At 37.4% G+C, this 23,617-nt stretch overlaps 2 protein-coding genes across 3 annotated transcripts in view; both read right to left on the minus strand.

The window, feature by feature from the left end:
- Window positions 1-23,617, minus strand: part of LOC122976060 (NLR family CARD domain-containing protein 3-like) — a 395,924-nt gene that overhangs the window by 310,177 nt on the left and 62,130 nt on the right. The gene's annotated exons all lie outside the window — the stretch shown is intronic.
- On the minus strand, window positions 42-14,022 carry mlpha (melanophilin a). 2 transcript variants are annotated; one of them, XM_044344375.1, is made up of 15 exons: window positions 13,899-14,022; window positions 12,813-12,926; window positions 10,934-11,155; window positions 9,643-9,755; window positions 9,399-9,443; window positions 9,195-9,253; window positions 9,023-9,112; window positions 8,540-8,639; window positions 8,213-8,406; window positions 7,556-7,636; window positions 7,146-7,379; window positions 3,952-4,113; window positions 3,349-3,405; window positions 2,321-2,366; window positions 42-2,067 (listed from the first exon to the last, which is right to left on the minus strand). In XM_044344375.1, the coding sequence occupies exons 2-15, from the start codon at window positions 12,920-12,922 to the stop codon at window positions 2,024-2,026; spliced, it is 1,557 nt and encodes a 518-aa protein (XP_044200310.1). In that variant the 5' UTR covers window positions 12,923-12,926; window positions 13,899-14,022; the 3' UTR covers window positions 42-2,023. The 2 variants fall into 2 exon arrangements, with proteins under 2 accessions (XP_044200310.1, XP_044200309.1); XM_044344374.1 differs by having other exon boundaries at window positions 8,540-8,642.

The following is a 23,617-nucleotide window of genomic DNA, read 5'->3' on the forward strand; positions in this document are numbered from 1 at the left end:
GTAGTGTGATATATTACGATAATCAATAATTCATCACAGAGTTGGTTCTATAGTTTATTGAACAGAAAGCCAAACACTGATACAGACAGAGCAACACAACACGTTCTTATCAATAATAGTATCTATAATCTGTAATCAATCAAAGGATCAAAACAATTGTCATCTTCTAAACAAAGATAATCTGATTGTAACACTGATAATCAAACACCTGTCGATCGATCAATACATTTATCAGCAAATAGGAAACAATGGGGGGTTTTTTTCCAGGAGCAAATAAAGTTTATTGATCACATCAGTTCAAATGATCAGTTATTTCTTATAACCAGCTGAAATGTTTGGAAGCTCAATACTGCCAGGATTAAACAGATTAATCATTAGAAGGAGTAAATATCTTCGTTAAGTCATTCATGACTCAGTTATTTATGATTAAGTTTTATATATTTGTTTTTTAAAGTTATAATCTCAAAGATCTTTGTTTTGTTCTCTTTGGCGGCACCGTGTGGTGATAAGCTGTAACTGCAGTTGTGTTGTTCTTTTGTGCAGATAACATTAATAAATTGCTCTCATTGGCTTTTTACTTGTGAAGCTTTTAATGCAAACACACACTCACGAGGAGCCGTCGCTGAAACACGAGTGGAGGATACGGTGTGACCATAAATGACAACAAAACACAACACAAACTGTTTATTTATGTTATTTACCTAATTTATGTCCACTTGTTTCATTTCAGCTCAGTGTGAGTTGTCATTCACGGCCGCACTGCTTTGTCTCTTCTCTGATGTGAGGAGCAGCGAGGGGCGGGGCTCGGAGCAGCGAGGGGCGGGGCTCAGAGCAGCGAGGGGCGGGGCTCGGAGCAGCGAGGGGCGGGGCTCGGAGCGGCGAGGGGCGGGGCTCGGAGCGGCGAGGGGCGGGGTTTGGAGCGGCGAGGGGCGGGGTTTGGAGCGGCGAGGGGCGGGGCACAGCGCAGCAGAGGTTGCGTCAACTCCGCTGGTTGGAAACTGTGGCGGGAAAGTCGCCACCCGGTTTGTAATCATCATAACAGTGTCATCAGCAGGCTCATTCAGCGATTCCAATCAAATCTTCAAGATTATGACTTTAATAAATAAAAATGATGCAAAACTTATTTTTTATTATCAGTTTATTTATTTTAATGGAACATTATTTTATTTTCAGATTCAAGTGCAGCAGAAATCTCACTGTGATTCCTAAATTATAACATTTTATTTCATGTTTCATGTTAGTGAATCATCTCAGAAGTAAATAATGTTTTTATCTCTGAACATGCTGAGATTTATGGATTTTCTCTAGATTTTAAAAAATATTTAATATATTTAGTTTTCAGTTTAAGTTCACTTTTGTTTGTTTTAGTGTTTTTTGTGCTTTTTTTAGTTTTATTGTATTTCTTTAATTACTTGTAATTGTATCTGAATCTTTGATGTGTTTATCTTTTATATTTTATTTTAGAAATTTTCACTTTTTAAAATTCTGAATTGTATAAACTGATTTTATAATTTGATCTTTATAATATTTCTCTTTGAATTTGTATTGAATATTTGCACTGCGTGATTGTTTATGTTACAAATAAAGATTTGAATCTGTAGTTCAGCGTTTTTGGGGGAGATGCTGCATTTAAGATGTAATAAACTACGTATGGCTGAAATATAAACTATACATTTTCAAAATTCTTTAAAATTATGTTCTGGGCACATTTAGTTAAAACATTTTCTTGTTTTTTAAACACAAAATCAGTCTAAGATTCAAACAGATGAGTTAAAAATGTGATTTTCTTTTACAAATCGTTGAATGAATGTCTTGTTTTTGTTTTTTTCTGTTGCAATAAAACATAATTTTACTTGTTTTATTTTGTAAATGTCAGTTTATAGTTCTATAACTTTAAAGAGGATTAAACAAACAAACAAAGAGGAGTTTTGTTGAATCTGATGATTTAGCAGAAAAACAAACAAACAGGAAGCTGATTTCAGCAACAACATGATCATTTCTTGAGTTTTTCACCTTGGTGGGTTCAGAACATGTTGTTGGATTTCCACTGAGCTCCGTTGGCCGATTCTGACAAGAAAAACAACAACGTGTTAAATGAAAAAGCAGAATAACAAATTTACTTTGTAAATAATGAAAACAAGTTGAAGAGTTAAAGTTTGAATCATTATATGTGATGATCATTTGTTTCAAATATCTTTTAGATACAAACAGCAAATTATTCTTTAAAAAAGTGTTTTTCCACTGAATGTCACTTCATAAATTCATTAAATACACTTGAATGAATGAACTCTAAAACACACTGAAATATTTCAGGTCTTACTGGAAACGTCTTGTGTTGACTTTTTCCTCTGATGGGATCCATAAATCTGTCGGAACAGAGCAGATTTTAACCAATAACTTCCAGTTTATTTGTGACTCCAACCATAAAAAATACTGAAGAAATATAATATTGTTTTAATCAGGATCAGGATGTAAAAATGTTGAAAATCTCCTCCCACTACAGTATAAATTCTCAGCAACCAGGATAAACTAAACTGGAAACATGAAAGAATCATGTAAGAATAACTTGTTTCCTTCTTCAGTGGAATACACTACAGATTTTTTTAAGTTGTTAAATTCACTACTTTACTCACAAGTTTCTTTTTTTGTACAAACTAAATTCACAAGTAAAATTACAACACATTTCTGCAGTTCAGAGGGTTTGATGAATCTGACACAAACCTGAAAGTAACAAAAATGTTTTTATATAAGGCCCAGTGTAACTAAAAACTCAGAATCAGAATCACACTTGTGTTATTATTGTGTAATTATTGTGTAATTTACATATAATGTAAGTGTAATTATTGTGTAATTTACATATAATTTAAGTGTAATTATTGTGTAATTTACATATAATGTAAGTGTAATTATTGTGTAATTTACATATAATTTAAGTGTAATTATTGTGTAATTTACATATAATGTAAGTGTAATTATTGTGTAATTTATACATAATTTAAGTGTAATTATTGTGTAATTTACATATAATGTAAGTGTAATTATTGTGTAATTTACATATAATTTAAGTGTAATTATTGTGTAATTTACATATAATTTAAGTGTAATTATTGTGTAATTTACATATAATTTAATTGTAATTATTGTGTAATTTACATATAATTTAAGTGTAATTATTGTGTAATTTATGTGTCATTTTTTAAATGTAATCTGTTCCTCCAGTTGTTAAAACCCTAAGTTCCTGGAGAGAAGGTAAAGTGAGTTTTATGAACCCTGACAGATATCATCGTGTGGACGTTCTGACAGTAAATACATCATCAGTGTTACGAACGTTCTAAAATACAAACCGACCTTTTTCTTTGATCCGGCGGCGCTCAGAGCAGCGATCTTACTCTCGATATCAGACACCTGCAGAAAGAAAAACTGTTTTATCTTCAAACGTAGTTTTATTTGAGTTTATCTTTATAGATACGCTGCAGCGCCTCCCAGAGGTCACAAATCCCCCGAAAATCAATAATATCACATAATTATCTCAGATCTGAATCTGTCATAATTACAAGGAAAAATATCAGAATGTAATCATGAGAGTGTCTGAGTGTCATAATGACAGTAACTGTGGGTATCTCATGAGAAAACATTAAACTGAAATCATTTTCTCAAGTTGAAAACAGGATTGTTTTCCTGTGGATATGGATTTTATAGTTACAAGATCATTTTCTAATAGTTATGAGATGCTTTGTCATAATTACAAGATAAGAACATCACAATTACAAGTTTTTCTCAAAATTACAAGAATGTATTTTTACTAAAGTATGAGAATTTTCTCATAATTACGAATTAATTTCTCTAAATTACAAGATTGCTTTCTTGTGATGTAAATCTCACACTAAAATCACCAACAAACCACTTGACATTGGAGGATTGTAATTGGTGGATTTGTGAGGCTCCACCCACCTCGCTCTCGGCGCTCTGCACCCTGGCGGCAGTCAGCGCCACCACGTCCTCCAGCTCCGACAGCTCCGAGTCTGTCGTCCCTCCGAAGCGGTTTTTGGCGCTCTGCTCGAGTCGCCGCAGCTTTGACTCCAGTTCGTACGACTGACCGGCTGCGATGTACACCTGCACAGGTAACAGCACACACACCTGAGTCACACCAAAGGGCGCCAACGCCACCTGTAGACCACCGATTAGACTGAAGACAGGGACGATATCTGGAATACACTCTGACTGGTTCTCTGACGCTTTATGTCACTAAAATCCACTAAAATCACGGAGCTGCAGATTCTTTTGAGTTTTTTTCTTTTTTTTTTCATGATCATTTTCTCGTTATGATGAAATGAAGAACTTGTAACTGTCAGATTTTTTTCTCCTTATTTTGATAATTACAAAACAAAGATTTTGTAATTATGAGACATTTTTCTCAGATTTTTGAGATTATTTTATTATTAGATAAACGTACAATAATTTTCTTTTAATTACAAGATATTTTTCTTATGTTTACAGTCTGTTCATTTGGCACTTTTCTTATGATCTTATCTATTATAAGATCTATTTCTTGTTAGGAGATAAATGTCGTAATTATATGATTTTCTTGCTATTATGAAATAGTTTCCTCACAATTACAGGATACGTTTTTATAATTACGAGATATTTTTCACATGAAATATGAATCTAATAAATATGAGATCATTTACTCACAATTACAAAAAGATTATTTTTCATCATTAGGAGAATATTTTCTCATATTTACATGATAGTTTTCTCATAGTACCAATCATTTTTTGTTGTCTTGTATTTGGAGTGAGAGATTTCCATATTATGAGATTATTTTCGTATCAGAAACAGATCGATGAAGTTCGAGATATTTTCTCATTTTTATGGACTTTAAATTCTCTTTGAACCAGGATTTTAAAAAAAAGCCTTAACTCTAAAATCAAAATGACAAACTAAACTCTTGGACCCTTTTTTAACTTTAACATTTCTCTGCCAGGGTCCCAATGAAACCAGTATGGATGAGCATGTTTCCCAGATATCAGCCCTGTTTCTGACAGACACAGCAGCTGGGAGGTTTAAAGCCAGTCCAGACATTTCTGTCATGCTTCAGACGAGGCGGGAGGGTTCGCCTTAGTCGCCTTCAGACAAAAGGAGGTTAGGGGGGAAACGAAGCGTGCAGTTCATGTTTGAAGCTTACATTTTCCTCAAGTTCCCTGAAAGCATCATCTGCTTGCTTTACGTCAGTCCCTACTAAGTGGGATCTGTCGGTCGGCTCTGAGAGGCCGTACTCGACCATTGCGTTTTCTGTGGCATTAATGGTTCTCAGGACCTCAGTGGTGAGGTCACAGAGGGCGGCTGCAGTTGATCTCTGAAAGCCATGTAGAGGGACAGATGTTAGCAGCTGGAAAACACCATCTGATCCTGCAGCAGCTACCGGCCTGAACGCCCAAATATCACCGAGTCTGCACTTTGTCTTCTCTCAGCTGGAATACGCTCACAGTTTAAAGATAAACTGTTTCCAGGCAACACTGCGACCAATCAGCACTGAGCAAAAATACAACTTCACAAAGAAATTGTAAAACACTAAAACCAGAGAATAAAGATGCATCTGACGCTGCAGTGGTGCATTATGTGTATCATACAACACACAAACACAGCGCCCCCCTGTGGACACTTATGTACGTTTCATACTACAGAGCCTCCGAAATCCCAGAAGATTCTGCTTCTTATCTTGTTCACACAAGTTCTACATGCTGTGTTTTATTGGAACAAGATATTAGATCCACTTTGTGCAAACATTATATCTTACGTGAACAAGATAATAACTAATAACAAGTAATTGAATCCTTCTTGCCAAGCAAGATAACTTAAAACTACAATATTAGATCCATCCTGCTCAAACCAGATAATAACTTACCAGAACAAGACAGTACCTTATGAGAACAAGATAATAACTTATGAAAACAAGATATTAAATCCTTCTTGATGAACAAGATAATAACAAACAAGATACATTTTTTATGACTTCAGAGGCTCTGTAAGATTCAAAAACATGGCTTTGGTTTATAGACTAAATTAAATAGTGTTTTAAAAAAGTCAAACTCAGAGGACGAAGGTGGTCTTTGGAGTCACGAGCCACATTATTCATAAATATTAAAGACTTTTTATTTGTATTTTTCTTACTTGTTGAAACATGAAGATGTTGTGTTTGACAGCTGGAGGCTGAAATGTTCCATGACTTATGTAAAAACCACAAAAGTGGAGTTTAATTTATAAGGTTGCAGGTGTCTGAATCCAGGCAGGTAGCTGCTGACCTTCACATTTACACAAACAAATGTACAAAGATTTCTGCAGGTTGTTAACTAACACAGGAGGCAGCCTGTTAGTGAGGAGGCGTCATGCACTCACACCAATTACTGTTCAATCAATACTTGTATCAGAAACGCTGAAAACAGCAAAGAGTTCAAATCATGAAGAGTCCATCTCCAGAATGTCCTTCGTCCATTTCAGGACTGATGATCAAGTCTGTAGAAATGTTTTTATTTCAGTATCAAACTCATCAAATATGTTTTTAATGAGAGTGTGTAAAGCAGATCTACGGTGACAGTTTTTAATCTTTTCTCATAATCTGATATGCTGTTGTAATTCAGAATCTATGGTGAACACAACGTGCTTCCATTAAGTTGGTATTTTGGAGTGGAACTCTTCAGAAAGACAAAAGCCTAAATGTAAAAAGATAATGATGTTATTAGTGAAAACATCATCCAGGTCAGAAACATTTTACTGAATAGAACCTTTTCTTCGGGGATACGCTGAGCCATGCTGTGGAAGCACCGATTGTTGACTGAAGTCATGACAAACGAGAACCTGGAAGTTTAGAAAATCATCCAAAAAGGCTAAAAAGATGCCAGAAACCTATGACATCATCCCAAGAGGAGTCTTTAAACATCGTTTAAAGAGATATTAAATTCATCTTGATCCAACAAGATAAAAACTTATGAAAACTAGATGTTAGATCCATCTTGCTCTCCATGACATCAGTATGAGTCTGAATTATCAGGAACATTGTTTCTGTGGTGGTTTCAGAAACTTCCAGGCTCCCGCCCTGAATTTGAATCCTATAAAAGAGGTCAGTCGAGTCGGACCAGCCGTCCTACCTTCTGAGCCTCTGTGGGCATCTCGTCGCTGGACGAGCTCAGCTCTTTGTCCCTCAGAGAGTCCAGATTGATCGCCGGGCCGCCCCTGATGCCGGCTGAACCTTTACCCACAGAGAAGGACTTCTTCCCAGCCTCATCATCTGACGACAGACCCTTATCGCTCAGGGTCCCCGCCAGCTCGCTCAGCTTCCTCCTCAGCTTCTCCTCCTCGTTGTGACCGGACGGAGTCGATGCCTGCAGGGAGATAAAATAACACACGTCTTATTGTAACAACTTTGTAGTCGTTTATTCATTCTTTTTACACCTCTGGAGGCTCATTTCCCCCCACCAGCACTACCACCTACAGGCAGCAGAGTGGTCTGTTTTAACTAAAGAAGAGATTCTTATGGAGCTGATAGCCCTGGTCTCACCTCGTCACCAGGTGTCATCTTCTCCTCCAGGCGGCTCAGCAGACTCTCAATAGCAAACATGCGTTTGTTCAGCTCGTTTATCTGCGATGTTCAAACCAAAGAAGAAGAGTGATACAAACAGATAAGCTGTGTTACAAACTGGAGGCTTGTTTACTTTATGGAGACACTGAGTCACTGTGGAGCGTCTTAAAGATCCAGATCTGAAATGTTCCTCTTGAGGTCGTAGCTGCCAGTGACATCACTGAGGTCATGTCATCGGTGTTATTTTTAGACAAAAAAACATAAATAAAGGACAGGATCTAATGTTTCCCAGACAGAATTATATCCTGACAGTGTGAAAAAGCCTCTGAATCTGAATTTAGATCATCATAACAGAATAATTACATGACTAAATGTCTTTTTTTAAAATACACAAGAAACATTCCAGTTAATGTTTCCAGTTGTGTGGCTACAATTTCCCCGTTTCAATGATGAAAAGTTTCCAGTTTTCTTTGCAATAATTTTCTACTTAAATACTTTAATCATCAGAGAAAAATAAAACTATTTAATTGGTAAATCCAGTTTCTAATGTGTTTGTGTTTCAGCTGAGTCACGCTGCGTTTGAGAACAGGAAAATAATCAGACAGACAGTCGGTGGTGATTGGCCGGTGGTCTTACGGGCGGGGCTTGACCAAGGTTCTCCTGGGAGGAGGCTCTGCTGTTGCGGCGGCGGTGGGGGGGCTGTTGGTACATGGGGGGGTATCTCTGGTACTCGTCCTCGTCAGAGGTGTCGACATACTGCTGCCGAGCCACCGAGGAGCTGATCTTAGAGAGAGAGCGAGTCCGAACCATCCTGTTGTCCCCCAAATCATCTGAAACACAGGTATATACAGGTAAATACAGGTAAATATATATATACAGATAAGAACCATCCTGCTGTACCCATATCCTTTTAAACAGGTATATAACATACAGGTAAACATATACAGGTACATATATACTGACCAGGTCTCATGGCGTAGCGGTCCAGACTCTGCCTGCGGTTTGCACGACGGTTGTAAGGATCATAATCCACATCGTTCCTGAAACCTCGATCCTCTTGAAGCTGCTGAACACATCAAATATCATCATAACACACCTGTTACCTGACTCAGGTGTGTGTTACCTCCACTGACTCAGGTGTGTGTTACCTCCACTGACTCAGGTGTGTGTTACCTCCACTGACTCAGGTGTGTGTTACCTGCACTGACTCAGGTGTGTGTTACCTCCACTGACTCAGGTGTGTGTTACCTCCACTGACTCAGGTGTGTGTTACCTCCACTGACTCAGGTGTGTGTTACCTTCACTGACTCAGGTGTGTGTTAACTGGACTGACTCAGGTGTGTGTTACCTTCACTGACTCAGGTGTGTGTTACCTTCACTGACTCAGGTGTGTGTTACCTTCACTGACTCAGGTGTGTGTTACCTTCACTGACTCAGGTGTGTTACCTGGACGGATGGTCGCCGTGAATGAGGGAAATATTCCTCAGAGTCGAAGTCCATAGGATGAACAGACAGCAGACGTTTACTCTTCCTCATCTGAAAAAAATAAAAAAAAACTTCTCAGGTTTCAGGTGTGTGATTCTCAGTCAGGTGACCTTAAGTTTTATTTTTATTTTACCACTTTGTAGCGCTGAGCTTCAGTCTCTCCGTGATCATCCTCGTTACCGTTATACACATCTACGGTTCAAAATAAAAGACCTTTAGTCTCATGTCTTACTTAAAGTTTTTTAGATGAAATATTGACAAAGTTAAAGAGTTTCAAACATGAGTTTCTTATTACGTCACTAAATGTCCAAAGATACAAACTATAAAAGTGACTCACGGCTGCGGACATCCGGCATACTCTGGGTGTCGTCATCACGCCCACCTGACCAATAAGCACAAGGATTTATATTAGCATCTAACATGTAGCATGTAGCAGATGACTTATCAGTTTATGCTCAGGAAACATTCAGAAAACATTCTGAAAACACTCAGAGTACATTCGTGTGACTAGAGGTGTACTCTGCGACACAGCTCAGCTGCTCCAGACCTCTCAGGTAACAGTGATGTCATCACAGACTCACCGTCTCCATTCAGCCTCTTGTACAGTGACCTCATCACCTTGGCACTGCCGAAGCGTTTGAAGCGGTTTCGTACGTTGTCCTGGTACCATCCCACAGTGCCGATCTTCAAAATCCTTCAAAAACACACACACAACACATATTAACACACATTTAGCATACATTATAGCAAGTTGTAGTAGTGTCCAATGTAGCATACAAAATCAAACTCAGATATTATATAATATATAACTGAATATGGCTACAAACTAAAATGTTAGCATAACTCCATGCTATCACTTTAGCACAAAATACACCAAATGACTGTTGTGTTTTGGCTGCAGTTTGTGTAAGCCAACACTGCTTTATATGCTTGCTAACATAGGCTAAATATGATGATAGCTTAGAGCCTACCGTGACTCATCATAGTGTATGCTAAGTGTCACATTGGACTCTACTTTAGCATAACATTAGCAGCCGTCATGTTAACATCTTAGCATATGCTACGCTAAGTCATAGCAGGCTCTAACCACTTTAGGGTACAGTATTATAGATGATAAGAGGCTCCTAGCTAACAAGCTAACACTAAAACTACATTATATTAAATGACAGTAATCTAATTTTATTTGACTCTTTGCTAACACATAAGCAAATACTATAAGTGATAAGTAGGTTCCTTGCTAACAATTTAGCTTACACTTAATTAGATTATAGTGTGGCTCTAAGCTAATACTTTAGCATAGGCTAAATTTGATCATAGGCTCCAAGCTAACATTGTAATAAAAAAGGTCCCTGCCTCCTCTGCCTGTAGCAAACTTACCTGTTACTGTCTCACCTGGTCGTGTGTCAGTTGTCTCACCTGGTCGTGTGTCAGTTGTCTCACCTGGTCATGTGTCAGTTGTCTCACCTGGTCGCGGGTCAGTTGTCTCACCTGGTCGCGTGTCAGTTGTCTCACCTGGTCATGTGTCAGTTGTCTCACCTGGTCATGTGTCAGTTGTCTCACCTGGTCATGTGTCAGTTGTCTCACCTGGTCGCGTGTCAGTTGTCTCACCTGGTCGTATGTCAGTTGTCTCACCTGGTCATGTGTCAGTTGTCTCACCTGGTCATGTGTCAGTTGTCTCACCTGGTCATGTGTCAGTTGTCTCACCTGGTCGCGTGTCAGTTGTCTCACCTGGTCGTATGTCAGTTGTCTCACCTGGTCATGTGTCAGTTGTCTCACCTGGTCGTGTGTCAGTTGTCACACCTGGTCGTGTGTCAGTTGTCTCACCTGGTTATGTGTCAGTTGTCTCACCTGGTCATGTGTCAGTTGTCTCACCTGGTCATGCGGCAGTTGTCACACACCCAGCCGTGCTCCTTCTTGTTGTAGCGGCTGCAGGACTTGCAGGTGAACATGCGGCAGTCCAGACACTGACGCTTGCTGTTGACCAGGAACTTGAAGGGCTGCAGGCAGCGGATGCACAGCGAGTCGGACGTTTTGCTCTGAGAGCCCAGCAGCTCTCGCTTCGTGTCCTCCTTCTCAATCTTTGTCTTCAGATCGCTGGAAAACAGGAGAGAAGACGTTAGAGGTCAGAGGGCGTCCAGCCGCCTCCTGACCTACAAACACCAGAGCAGATCTAAAAAAAAAAAATAAATTTTTGTGGCACAAAATGAGACGCAAAGGTTTCAGAGTTTCTGCTGATGACGGATGGTGAACAGACCAAACTCTAACAAAAACACCATATTTATATTATTTATATTTACTATATATTATTATATTTATTATTTATATTGCTTTATGGCACAAAAACAGGAAACTGAACTAAGAAACAAACTAAAGACAAAGAACCAAACCCTGAGAAACCAAAATATATGAATCTACTTTATGACTTTACAGCACAGAAGAAATCAACTGATTGATCATCTTTAGAGCAGATCAGTCGTTGTGTCTTATGGAGTCAAAGGTTTTTGTCAACACATATTTTATCTTTAGAACTTCCTGTTTCCGGATTTGAACTTGTTGTTTTCCAGAGTTTTGTGAGTCTGTGAGATCAGATTTGATTTGCTGTTGTTTATATTTCTGTAATAATCTGTTAAATATGTTCTAGTTTACGGTTATTAAATGTGAAATTGTTGAGTTCAGAATGTTTTTTGTTTACCAAAATGAATCTGTTTCCTGTTTTTTTATGAATCTGTCCAGGAAGGAAACTAACAGATCATGTTGAGCTGGACAAAAGTTGAACATATATATAAAAAAACATTAAAATAAAGGTTTTAAATTAAAAACTTTCTATTAAATTGAGTCCAGTTTGAGCAGTTTTTATCTGAAAATCACCAAAACTACACTGAGCAGTCGACGACGGACTGAAACTCTACTTTTACTGCAGTTTCATGTGTTTAATCTGACGACAGAATCGTTGCTTGTATATTTATTGATCAATAATGATCAACTATCATCTGTCAGAGTTTCTCCTTCAGACTGATGTGAGACAGAAATCAGCTGCTCTGAGATAATCTGATTATCTGTGATCAGATTATAATCTGCTTCAGACTGAAGACAGAAGCTGCATTCTGTGTTTTCTTCTTCATGTGAAGGAAACATCAGGCCCCCGGGGCTGATGGGAGTTTGAGTCACACAGAGCGTCTTTGTGGCAGCTTCCCGACGCTCCGCCGTGTGACTGAGTCGTGATCGACTGCAACAACGACGGCTTTCACGCTCGCATTCCTCCAAACTTCACATGAACGGGTCGATTCACACGCTCACGGTCACGCCGCTGACAGCCTGACAGACTGCACTCAGGGTTCAAAACACCCATACTCCCACAGAGGGACACCTGCGCAGGTGAGGACAGGACGACCGAACTGCTTCTACTGATTCAAGTCAGGAAAACTCAGCTGGACTCCAACAAAACCTTGATTTTTCATCTTTTTGTGTAAAAATTATAAGTACATGTAACCTTATTATTATTATTATTATTATTATTATTATTATTATTATTATTATTATTATTAGACAAAATCATAAAGTGTTTGATTTCATATTTGAGATATTTGTCTAATAACCTGATATAAACAGACATTATGTATATTATTATTGTGTATATATGTGTGAACATCTGTTACTTTATTTGGACAAAATATCAGAAACTCAACAAAGTGTTCCTGTTATTTTGTCCACCCCCCCGTCTACATGTTAATGATGGTTGTTTGTTTTGTACCCGAGTCGCTCTTCCTCTTTCTTCCTCAGGTTGAAGTCCCGTTGAATCACCTCCCACACGTGTTTCGCCTCCTCGTCCGTCAGACGAGACAGATCCAGTTTTCGCTCCATGACGCTGAAATAAATAAATAAATAAATAAATAAAACACGTTAAAGCTGCGATCAGCTGATTTACGTCACATGTTCTGCAGCTTCATATGTTCCTGTAAAGGCTAAAACATGCTCATCAGCCTCCAGGTGTTCCAGTGGTTCAAAGGGTTAAATTAAACAATAAGAGAAACATGTAAACGGCGCCCCCGGTGGCCACAGCCGGTCACCTGTTTACTTTGACCGTGTTTGTGATGTAATCGGTGACATCATCATGTCATAACCTGGTTAGCTGACATCATACTCGACCGCAAAACTTTATACTTTATAAAAACGTTCATAAAGAGAAACTTTAATTTAATTTAGTCTGTGTTTAAGACTCGATATGAAACATTGAAACTGCTGTGACACTGCGGAGATTCTACAGGACGTGAATCCAATAATAAACATGATCATTAACTTAATTGATCCACAGATTGTAGATATGATCAGTTTCTCCAATCAGCTGATTTGATTTCTCTTGTAAAAAGAATGAAGAAGAGTTTGTGAAGCGGTGAGTAGACACGCCCTGCTCTGCTGCAGTATCGCAGTATAAACTTTAACTTCTATATGCAATAAAACCTTTATTAAACTTCTGTATCTAACAGTCAAACTTTATATCTGCAGACGTCTTTTAAATAAAAACTAAAAACTGACAAACAAGTTTCTTCTTCAGGTGAAATCTGTTGACAGTTTATTTAAGCAGCAGAAGAAGAATGAAAGAGTTTACACTCATTAAACTAATAATCATTCAGTCATCACAGTTTGTCAGAAACTTTTAAAACTTTTACATTCAATTTGATGTTTCACAAACTAAACAGTTCTATAACATAATATAAAATCAATAATCACTGATCAATAAGTCATAATGAGTCCCAGCAGCTCAGTAACGAAGCGTCTGATTGGATTAAAGCAGTTTACAGTGAAGTCATTAAAATGTAATAAATGAGATTAAACTCACCGTCTGTTTGTGCTGCTGCTGATCCACTGACTGACTGCAGCTCAGAGCATCAGCTGATCACATGATCAATCACATGACCACATCCTGCTGACACACACACACACACACACACACACAAATACACACACACACACACAGAGACACAGACGCACACACACACACAGAGACACAGACGCACATAGAGGCACACACACACACACACAGAGACACACACACACACACACACACAAACACACACACACATAGAGACACACACACACACACACAAACACACACACAGACGCACACACACACAGACACACGCACACACAAACACAGATACACACACAAACACACACACAGACGCACAGAGGCACACACACACAAACACAGATACACACACACACACACACACACACACACAAACACAGAGAGAGACACACACACACACACAAACACAGATACACACACACACAGACGCACACACACACACACACACACACACAAACACAGAGAGAGACACACACACACACACACACACACAAACACAGACACACACACACACACACACACACAAACACAGAGAGAGACACACACACACACACACACACACAAACACAGAGAGAGAGACACACACACACACACACACACACACACACACAGAGACACAGACGCACACACACACACACACACAGACGCACACACACACACACACAACACAACTAACACACAACTAACACACAACTAACACACAACTAACTCACAACTAACACACAACTAACACAACTAATACACAACTAACACACAACTAACACAACTAATACACAACTAACACACAACTAACACACAACTAACTCACAACTAACACAACTAATACACAACTAACACACAACTGATACACAACTAACACACAGCTAACACAACTAACACACAACTAACACACAACTAACACACAACTAACACACAACTAACTCACAACTAACACAACTAACACACAACTAACACACAACTAACACACAACTAACACAACTAATACACAACTAACACACAACTAACACAACTAACACACAACTAACACACAACTAACTCACAACTAACACAACTAATACACAACTAACACACAACTAACACAACTAACACACAACTAACACACAACTAACACAACTAACTCACAACTAACTCACAACTAACTCACAACTAACACACAACTAACACAACTAACACAACTAACACACAACTAACACACAACTAACACAACTAATACACAACTAACACACAACTAACACAACTAACACACAACTAACACACAACTAACTCACAACTAACACAACTAATACACAACTAACACACAACTAACACAACTAACACACAACTAACACACAACTAACTCACAACTAACACAACTAATACACAACTAACACACAACTAACACAACTAACACACAACTAACACACAACTAACACAACTAACTCACAACTAACTCACAACTAACACAACTAACACACAACTAACACAACTAACTCACAACTAACACAACTAACTCACAACTAACACAACTAACACACAACTAACACAACTAACACACAACTAACACACAACTAACACACAACTAACACACAACTAACTCACAACTAACTCACAACTAACACAACTAACACACAACTAACTCACAACTAACACAACTAACACACAACTAACTCACAACTAACTCACAACTAACACACAACTAACTCACAACTAACTCACAACTAACACAACTAACTCACAACTAACACAACTAACACACAACTAACACAACTAACACAACTAACTCACAACTAACTCACGACTAACTCACGACTAACACAACTAACTCACAACTAACACAACTAACACACAACTAACACAACTAACACACAACTAACACACAACTAACACACAACTAACACACAACTAACTCACAACTAACTCACAACTAACACACAACTAACTCACAACTAACTCACAACTAACACAACTAACACACAACTAACTCACAACTAACACAACTAACACACAACTAACACACAACTAACACAACTAATACACAACTAACACACAACTAACACACAACTAACTCACAACTAACACAACTAACACACAACTAACTCACAACTAACACACAACTAACACAACTAATACACAACTAACACACAACTAACACACAACTAACACACAACTAACACAACTAACACACAACTAACACACAACTAACACAACTAACACACAACTAACTCACAACTAACTCACAACTAACACAGCTAACTCACAACTAACACAACTAACACACAACTAACTCACAACTAACACACAACTAACTCACAACTAACACACAACTAACACAACTAACACACAACTAACTCACAACTAACACACAACTAACACAACTAATACACAACTAACACACAACTAACACACAACTAACACAACTAACACAGAACTAACACAACTAATACACAACTAACACACAACTAACACACAACTAACACACAACTAACTCACAACTAACACACAACTAACACACAACTAACTCACAACTAACACACAACTAACACACAACTAACACACAACTAACACAACTAACACACAACTAACACACAACTAACACACAACTAACTCACAACTAACACACAACTAACACACAACTAACAGACTACTAACACACAACTAACTCACAACTAACACAACTAATACACAACTAACACACAACTAACACAACTAACTCACAACTAACTCACAACTAACACAACTAATACACAACTAACACACAACTAACACAACTAACACACAACTAACACAACTAACACACAACTAACTCACAACTAACACACAACTAACACACAACTAACACAACTAACACACAACTAACACACAACTAACACAACTAACACACAACTAACACACAACTAACACACAACTAACACAACTAACACACAACTAACACACAACTAACACACAACTAACTCACAACTAACACACAACTAACTCACAACTAACACAACTAACTCACAACTAACACAACTAACACACAACTAACACACAACTAACACAACTAACACACAACTAACACACAACTAACACAACTAACACACAACTAACTCACAACTAACTCACAACTAACACAACTAACACACAACTAACTCACAACTAACACAACTAACACACAACTAACTCACAACTAACTCACAACTAACACAACTAACACACAACTAACACAACTAACACACAACTAACTCACAACTAACACAACTAACACACAACTAACACACAACTAACACAACTAATACACAACTAACACACAACTAACACACAACTAACTCACAACTAACACACAACTAACTCACAACTAACACACAACTAACACACAACTAACACACAACTAACACAACTAACACACAACTAACACACAACTAACACACAACTAACACACAACTAACACAACTAACTCACAACTAACTCACAACTAACACAACTAATACACAACTAACACACAACTAACACAACTAACACACAACTAACACACAACTAACTCACAACTAACACACAACTAACACACAACTAACACACAACTAACACACAACTAACACAACTAACACACAACTAACACACAACTAACACACAACTAACACAACTAACACACAACTAACACACAACTAACTCACAACTAACACACAACTAACTCACAACTAACACAACTAACTCACAACTAACACACAACTAACAACTAATACACAACTAACACACAACTAACACACAACTAACACAACTAACACACAACTAACACACAACTAACACAACTAACACACAACTAACTCAAAACTAACTCACAACTAACACAACTAACACACAACTAACTCACAACTAACACAACTAACACACAACTAACACACAACTAATACACAACTAACACACAACTAACACACAACTAACTCACAACTAACACACAACTAACTCACAACTAACACACAACTAACACACAACTAACACACAACTAACACACAACTAACACAACTAACACACAACTAACTCACAACTAACACAACTAATACACAACTAACACACAACTAACACAACTAACTCACAACTAACTCACAACTAACACAACTAATACACAACTAACACACAACTAACACAACTAACACACAACTAACACACAACTAACACAACTAACACACAACTAACACACAACTAACACACAACTAACACAACTAACACACAACTAACACACAACTAACACACAACTAACTCTCAACTAACTCTCAACTAACACAACTAACACACAACTAACACACAACTAACTCACAACTAACACACAACTAACACACAACTAACACAACTAACACACAACTAACACACAACTAACACACAACTAACACACAACTAACTCACAACTAACACACAACTAACTCACAACTAACACAACTAACTCACAACTAACACAACTAACACACAACTAACACACAACTAACACAACTAACACACAACTAACACACAACTAACACAACTAACACACAACTAACTCACAACTAACTCACAACTAACACAACTAACACACAACTAACTCACAACTAACACAACTAACACACAACTAACTCACAACTAACTCACAACTAACACAACTAACACACAACTAACACAACTAACACACAACTAACTCACAACTAACACAACTAACACACAACTAACACACAACTAACACAACTAATACACAACTAACACACAACTAACACACAACTAACTCACAACTAACACACAACTAACTCACAACTAACACACAACTAACACACAACTAACACAACTAACACACAACTAACACACAACTAACACACAACTAACACACAACTAACACAACTAACTCACAACTAACTCACAACTAACACAACTAACACACAACTAACACACAACTAACACACAACTAACACACAACTAACACAACTAACACACAACTAACACACAACTAACACACAACTAACACAACTAACACACAACTAACACACAACTAACTCACAACTAACACACAACTAACTCACAACTAACACAACTAACTCACAACTAACACACAACTAACAACTAATACACAACTAACACACAACTAACACACAACTAACACAACTAACACACAACTAACACACAACTAACACAACTAACACACAACTAACTCAAAACTAACTCACAACTAACACAACTAACACACAACTAACTCACAACTAACACAACTAATACACAACTAACACACAACTAACACACAACTAACACACAACTAATACACAACTAACACACAACTAACACACAACTAACTCACAACTAACACACAACTAACTCACAACTAACACACAACTAACACACAACTAACACACAACTAACACACAACTAACACAACTAACACACAACTAACTCACAACTAACACAACTAATACACAACTAACACACAACTAACACAACTAACTCACAACTAACTCACAACTAACACAACTAATACACAACTAACACACAACTAACACAACTAACACACAACTAACACACAACTAACACAACTAACACACAACTAACACACAACTAACACACAACTAACACAACTAACACACAACTAACACACAACTAACACACAACTAACTCTCAACTAACTCTCAACTAACACAACTAACACACAACTAACACACAACTAACTCACAACTAACACACAACTAACACACAACTAACACAACTAACACACAACTAACACACAACTAACACAACTAACACACAACTAACACACAACTAACACACAACTAACACAACTAACACACAACTAACACACAACTAACTCACAACTAACACACAACTAACTCACAACTAACACAACTAACTCACAACTAACACACAACTAACAACTAATACACAACTAACACACAACTAACACACAACTAACACAACTAACACACAACTAACACACAACTAACACAACTAACACACAACTAACTCAAAACTAACTCACAACTAACACAACTAACACACAACTAACTCACAACTAACACAACTAATACACAACTAACACACAACTAACACACAACTAACACACAACTAATACACAACTAACACACAACTAACACACAACTAACTCACAACTAACACACAACTAACTCACAACTAACACACAACTAACACACAACTAACACACAACTAACACAACTAACACACAACTAACTCACAACTAACACAACTAATACACAACTAACACACAACTAACACAACTAACTCACAACTAACTCACAACTAACACAACTAATACACAACTAACACACAACTAACACAACTAACACACAACTAACACACAACTAACACAACTAACACACAACTAACACACAACTAACACACAACTAACACAACTAACACACAACTAACACACAACTAACACACAACTAACTCTCAACTAACTCTCAACTAACACACAACTAACACACAACTAACACACAACTAACACAACTAACACACAACTAACACACAACTAACACAACTAACACACAACTAATACACAACTAACACAACTAACACACAACTAACACACAACTAACTCACAACTAACACACAACTAACTCACAACTAACTCACAACTAACTCACAACTAACACACAACTAACACAGCTAATACACAACTAACACACAACTAACTCACAACTAACACAACTAACACACAACTAACTCACAACTAACACACAACCAACACAACTAACACACAACTAACACACAACTAACACACAACTAACACACAACTAACACAACTAACACACAACTAACTCACAACTAACTCACAACTAACACAACTAACACACAACTAACACACAACTAACACAACTAACACACAACTAATACACAACTAACACACAACTAACACACAATTGTCCAGGTTGGATCTCAGCAGTGTGTAACGGCTGTTTTACTGTGTGTGCTTGATGTCTGAAGGCAGTTTGGTTAAATGTGAGATTAACATGGTTTGATGAAGATGAAGATGAGTGTGCAGTCATGTATTTGTGTTTAGAGTTCTGGGAAATGTTGTAAGAGAAGCTTCGATCCTTCTACCAGAAACATTTAGAGAAAACGTCATGATTTTATGTGAAATAAGGCTCAAATGTTACGAGCAAAAGTAAAATTGTAAGACAGCAGAAAAGTATAAATTTAATTATGAACATAATTCTGTGATTTATTTTACGTGATTATAAGATAACGAGGTGGAATTTTATTATTTTATAAGATAAAGTCAGAATTTTACAAAGAAAATGTGTCATAAAAAATCATAATTTTACAGAAACACAAGTTTAAATATAATGATAAAATAAATAATAGAAAACTTATTAAAACTCTGAGATTAAAGTCATTTCAATGATTTAAAGACAAATTCTGTTTTTAGAGAAAAGTTTAATATCAAATGTTTCTGTTCTTCTTTTTATGACACATAAAGTCAGAAATAAACAATAAACGTTGTAAACATTCAGTCCGTCGGCGCCTCCTGCTGCTGAGACGTCGTCATAGCAACCTGTCAAATGAATTCTTCCAACTGACTGAAATACACAAATTAAAATTAAAATTAAATTAAAAACATTTGGATAAAACCACTGATTTGTTTAATTAAATGTTAATTATATTTGTGAATTAAGTAAAATATAATGAAACATTCTTAATAATGAAAAAAAAGATACTGATCATAAAATTACAAAATAGGATTTTATTGATTCACTGTGATTTATTATATAAAATTATAATAATGATAGAATAAATAATATAAAATGTTAAATTAACAGAGCAGAGATATAAAAGTATGTCTTTGATTTTGTACACAGAATGTTAAACATTAATTAATATTAAGGAAACAAGAGGTTTAAATATCAAGTATATGATACAGTAAATATTTGATATATTTACAATTAAAACTGTTAATCAAAGAAGAATTGTGTAATAATTGTACATTTTATTAATTTACTGTTAATTATAATATTCTGTTGATAAATGTAACAGTAAACTAGAGTTTATTATAAAACTGAACAGCAGCGGTGGGACGAAGAAACAGGAAGTTTGGACGAGATGTGAGACTGCAGACGAGGGAAAAGTCACCCGACTGAGTTTTGGAAAACTGAACCACGGCGCATAAAGTTCCTCATCTGGCAGCGTATCAGGAGTCTCCAGCGTTTCATAGCGAGGAACCCTGGAGCACGTCAGCCGATGGACGCACGATCAGATCCTGAAGCAGGAAGCAGCCATCGCCTAAACCCGCCAGAACAACATCTGCAGACATCCTGACCTCTACCAGCGACCCGCAGCCGCTGGTGGACCTTCAACGGCAGCTGAAGGTCCTCAACAGCATCGTAGCCGCCACCCTGAGACCAGCGCGGTCCTTGCGTCTGAGTCCATTAAGCCGTGCTGCTGGAGCCGACAGTCCAATGGGAAGATCGCTTCGAAGACTGCCTTTGAAAGGAAGCTCTCCCAGTACGCAGGACTGGTCAGCAGCTGTCAGCATACTGGCTGGAGAGCAAGGTTACAGTTAGGGTAGGACAGGTTGGATCCAGGGACTCACAGCATCGAGGGAGAGAGGAAGAGGAGAACCATGGAGTCAGACCATCTGGACACAAGCTGGGGTCTGATCGGGCTCAGCTGGGTCACCTGGAGGAGGATGTATGACGCTGGAAGACCCCAAACACCAGATGACTCCAGAAACATCACTGAGGATGTGTCCAGAAGCATCAGCAGGTTTAGAGTTAATATCATCAACAGTCAGTATAATAAAACCATAGTTTTAGTATCTGTATCTAATGTCGGATCTATAAACTACGTGTCAGTAAAGAGGAAACAGACCAGCATCAGCAGCTCACACAACTTTATTCCAAAGTTTCTCCAACAGAACATTTTTACAACGACGTCAGTTTGATTTCACACAAAGAAAAAAAAATTCACATTTTACGACGAAGCTGTTTTCACGTCGCAGCTGCAGCGTGACGCAGATGTTCGTAGAGACGTCACGGTACGGAGTCACGTTAGTGTCATAACTCTGAGTGAGTTAGTGAACATTTACACTACAGGATGAGCTGAATATCAACACTATATGTAGTCAAATGTCGTTTCAAGCACATATAAGAGTTCATGAATATATTTACACACGTACAAACATTTATTAACTGTTTATTTTAGATTAAAGTGTTTGAATCTTGTACAAGTTGTCATGGAGAGTGAATTATAATCTCAAGTTGTATTTATATGATAAATAAGTATTTCAGATTTATTATAAACATTCAGTTTATAATAATAACAGTTTCTCAACAGGCAGATTGAAACAGTTAAATTTAAACTTTTGTTGTGCAAATAATAAATATAATAAGTGAACCTCACTTAAAGGATCATTCTGAGGATTTTCTATATTTGTCTTCATGTTTGGATCCAAACCAACAATGAACTGATCTACTAACCAGTATTGTGTGAGTATCAAAGCTGATATACAGTGGAAACCATTTATACTGATCATGGTTACAGTGATCAATCGCTTCTCTGGATCAAACAGCTCAGGACTTATAGTAATCAATAGTCTGCTTACAGTGTTCAGTTTGGTTCTTTTCATACATGAAAACATATGGAGAAAAAATTAAAACTACAGTAATTCCATTTATTTTTTACCTTACTGCCATAGTATACGTATAATGTTTACTCAGTGGCTTCATTATCAGGGGTGTGTGGAGGTGCGGGGTGTGGGCGTGTTTATT

Source organism: Thunnus albacares, chromosome 24, assembly GCF_914725855.1.
Source record: "Thunnus albacares chromosome 24, fThuAlb1.1, whole genome shotgun sequence".
Classification (NCBI taxonomy): Eukaryota; Metazoa; Chordata; class Actinopteri; order Scombriformes; family Scombridae; genus Thunnus; species Thunnus albacares.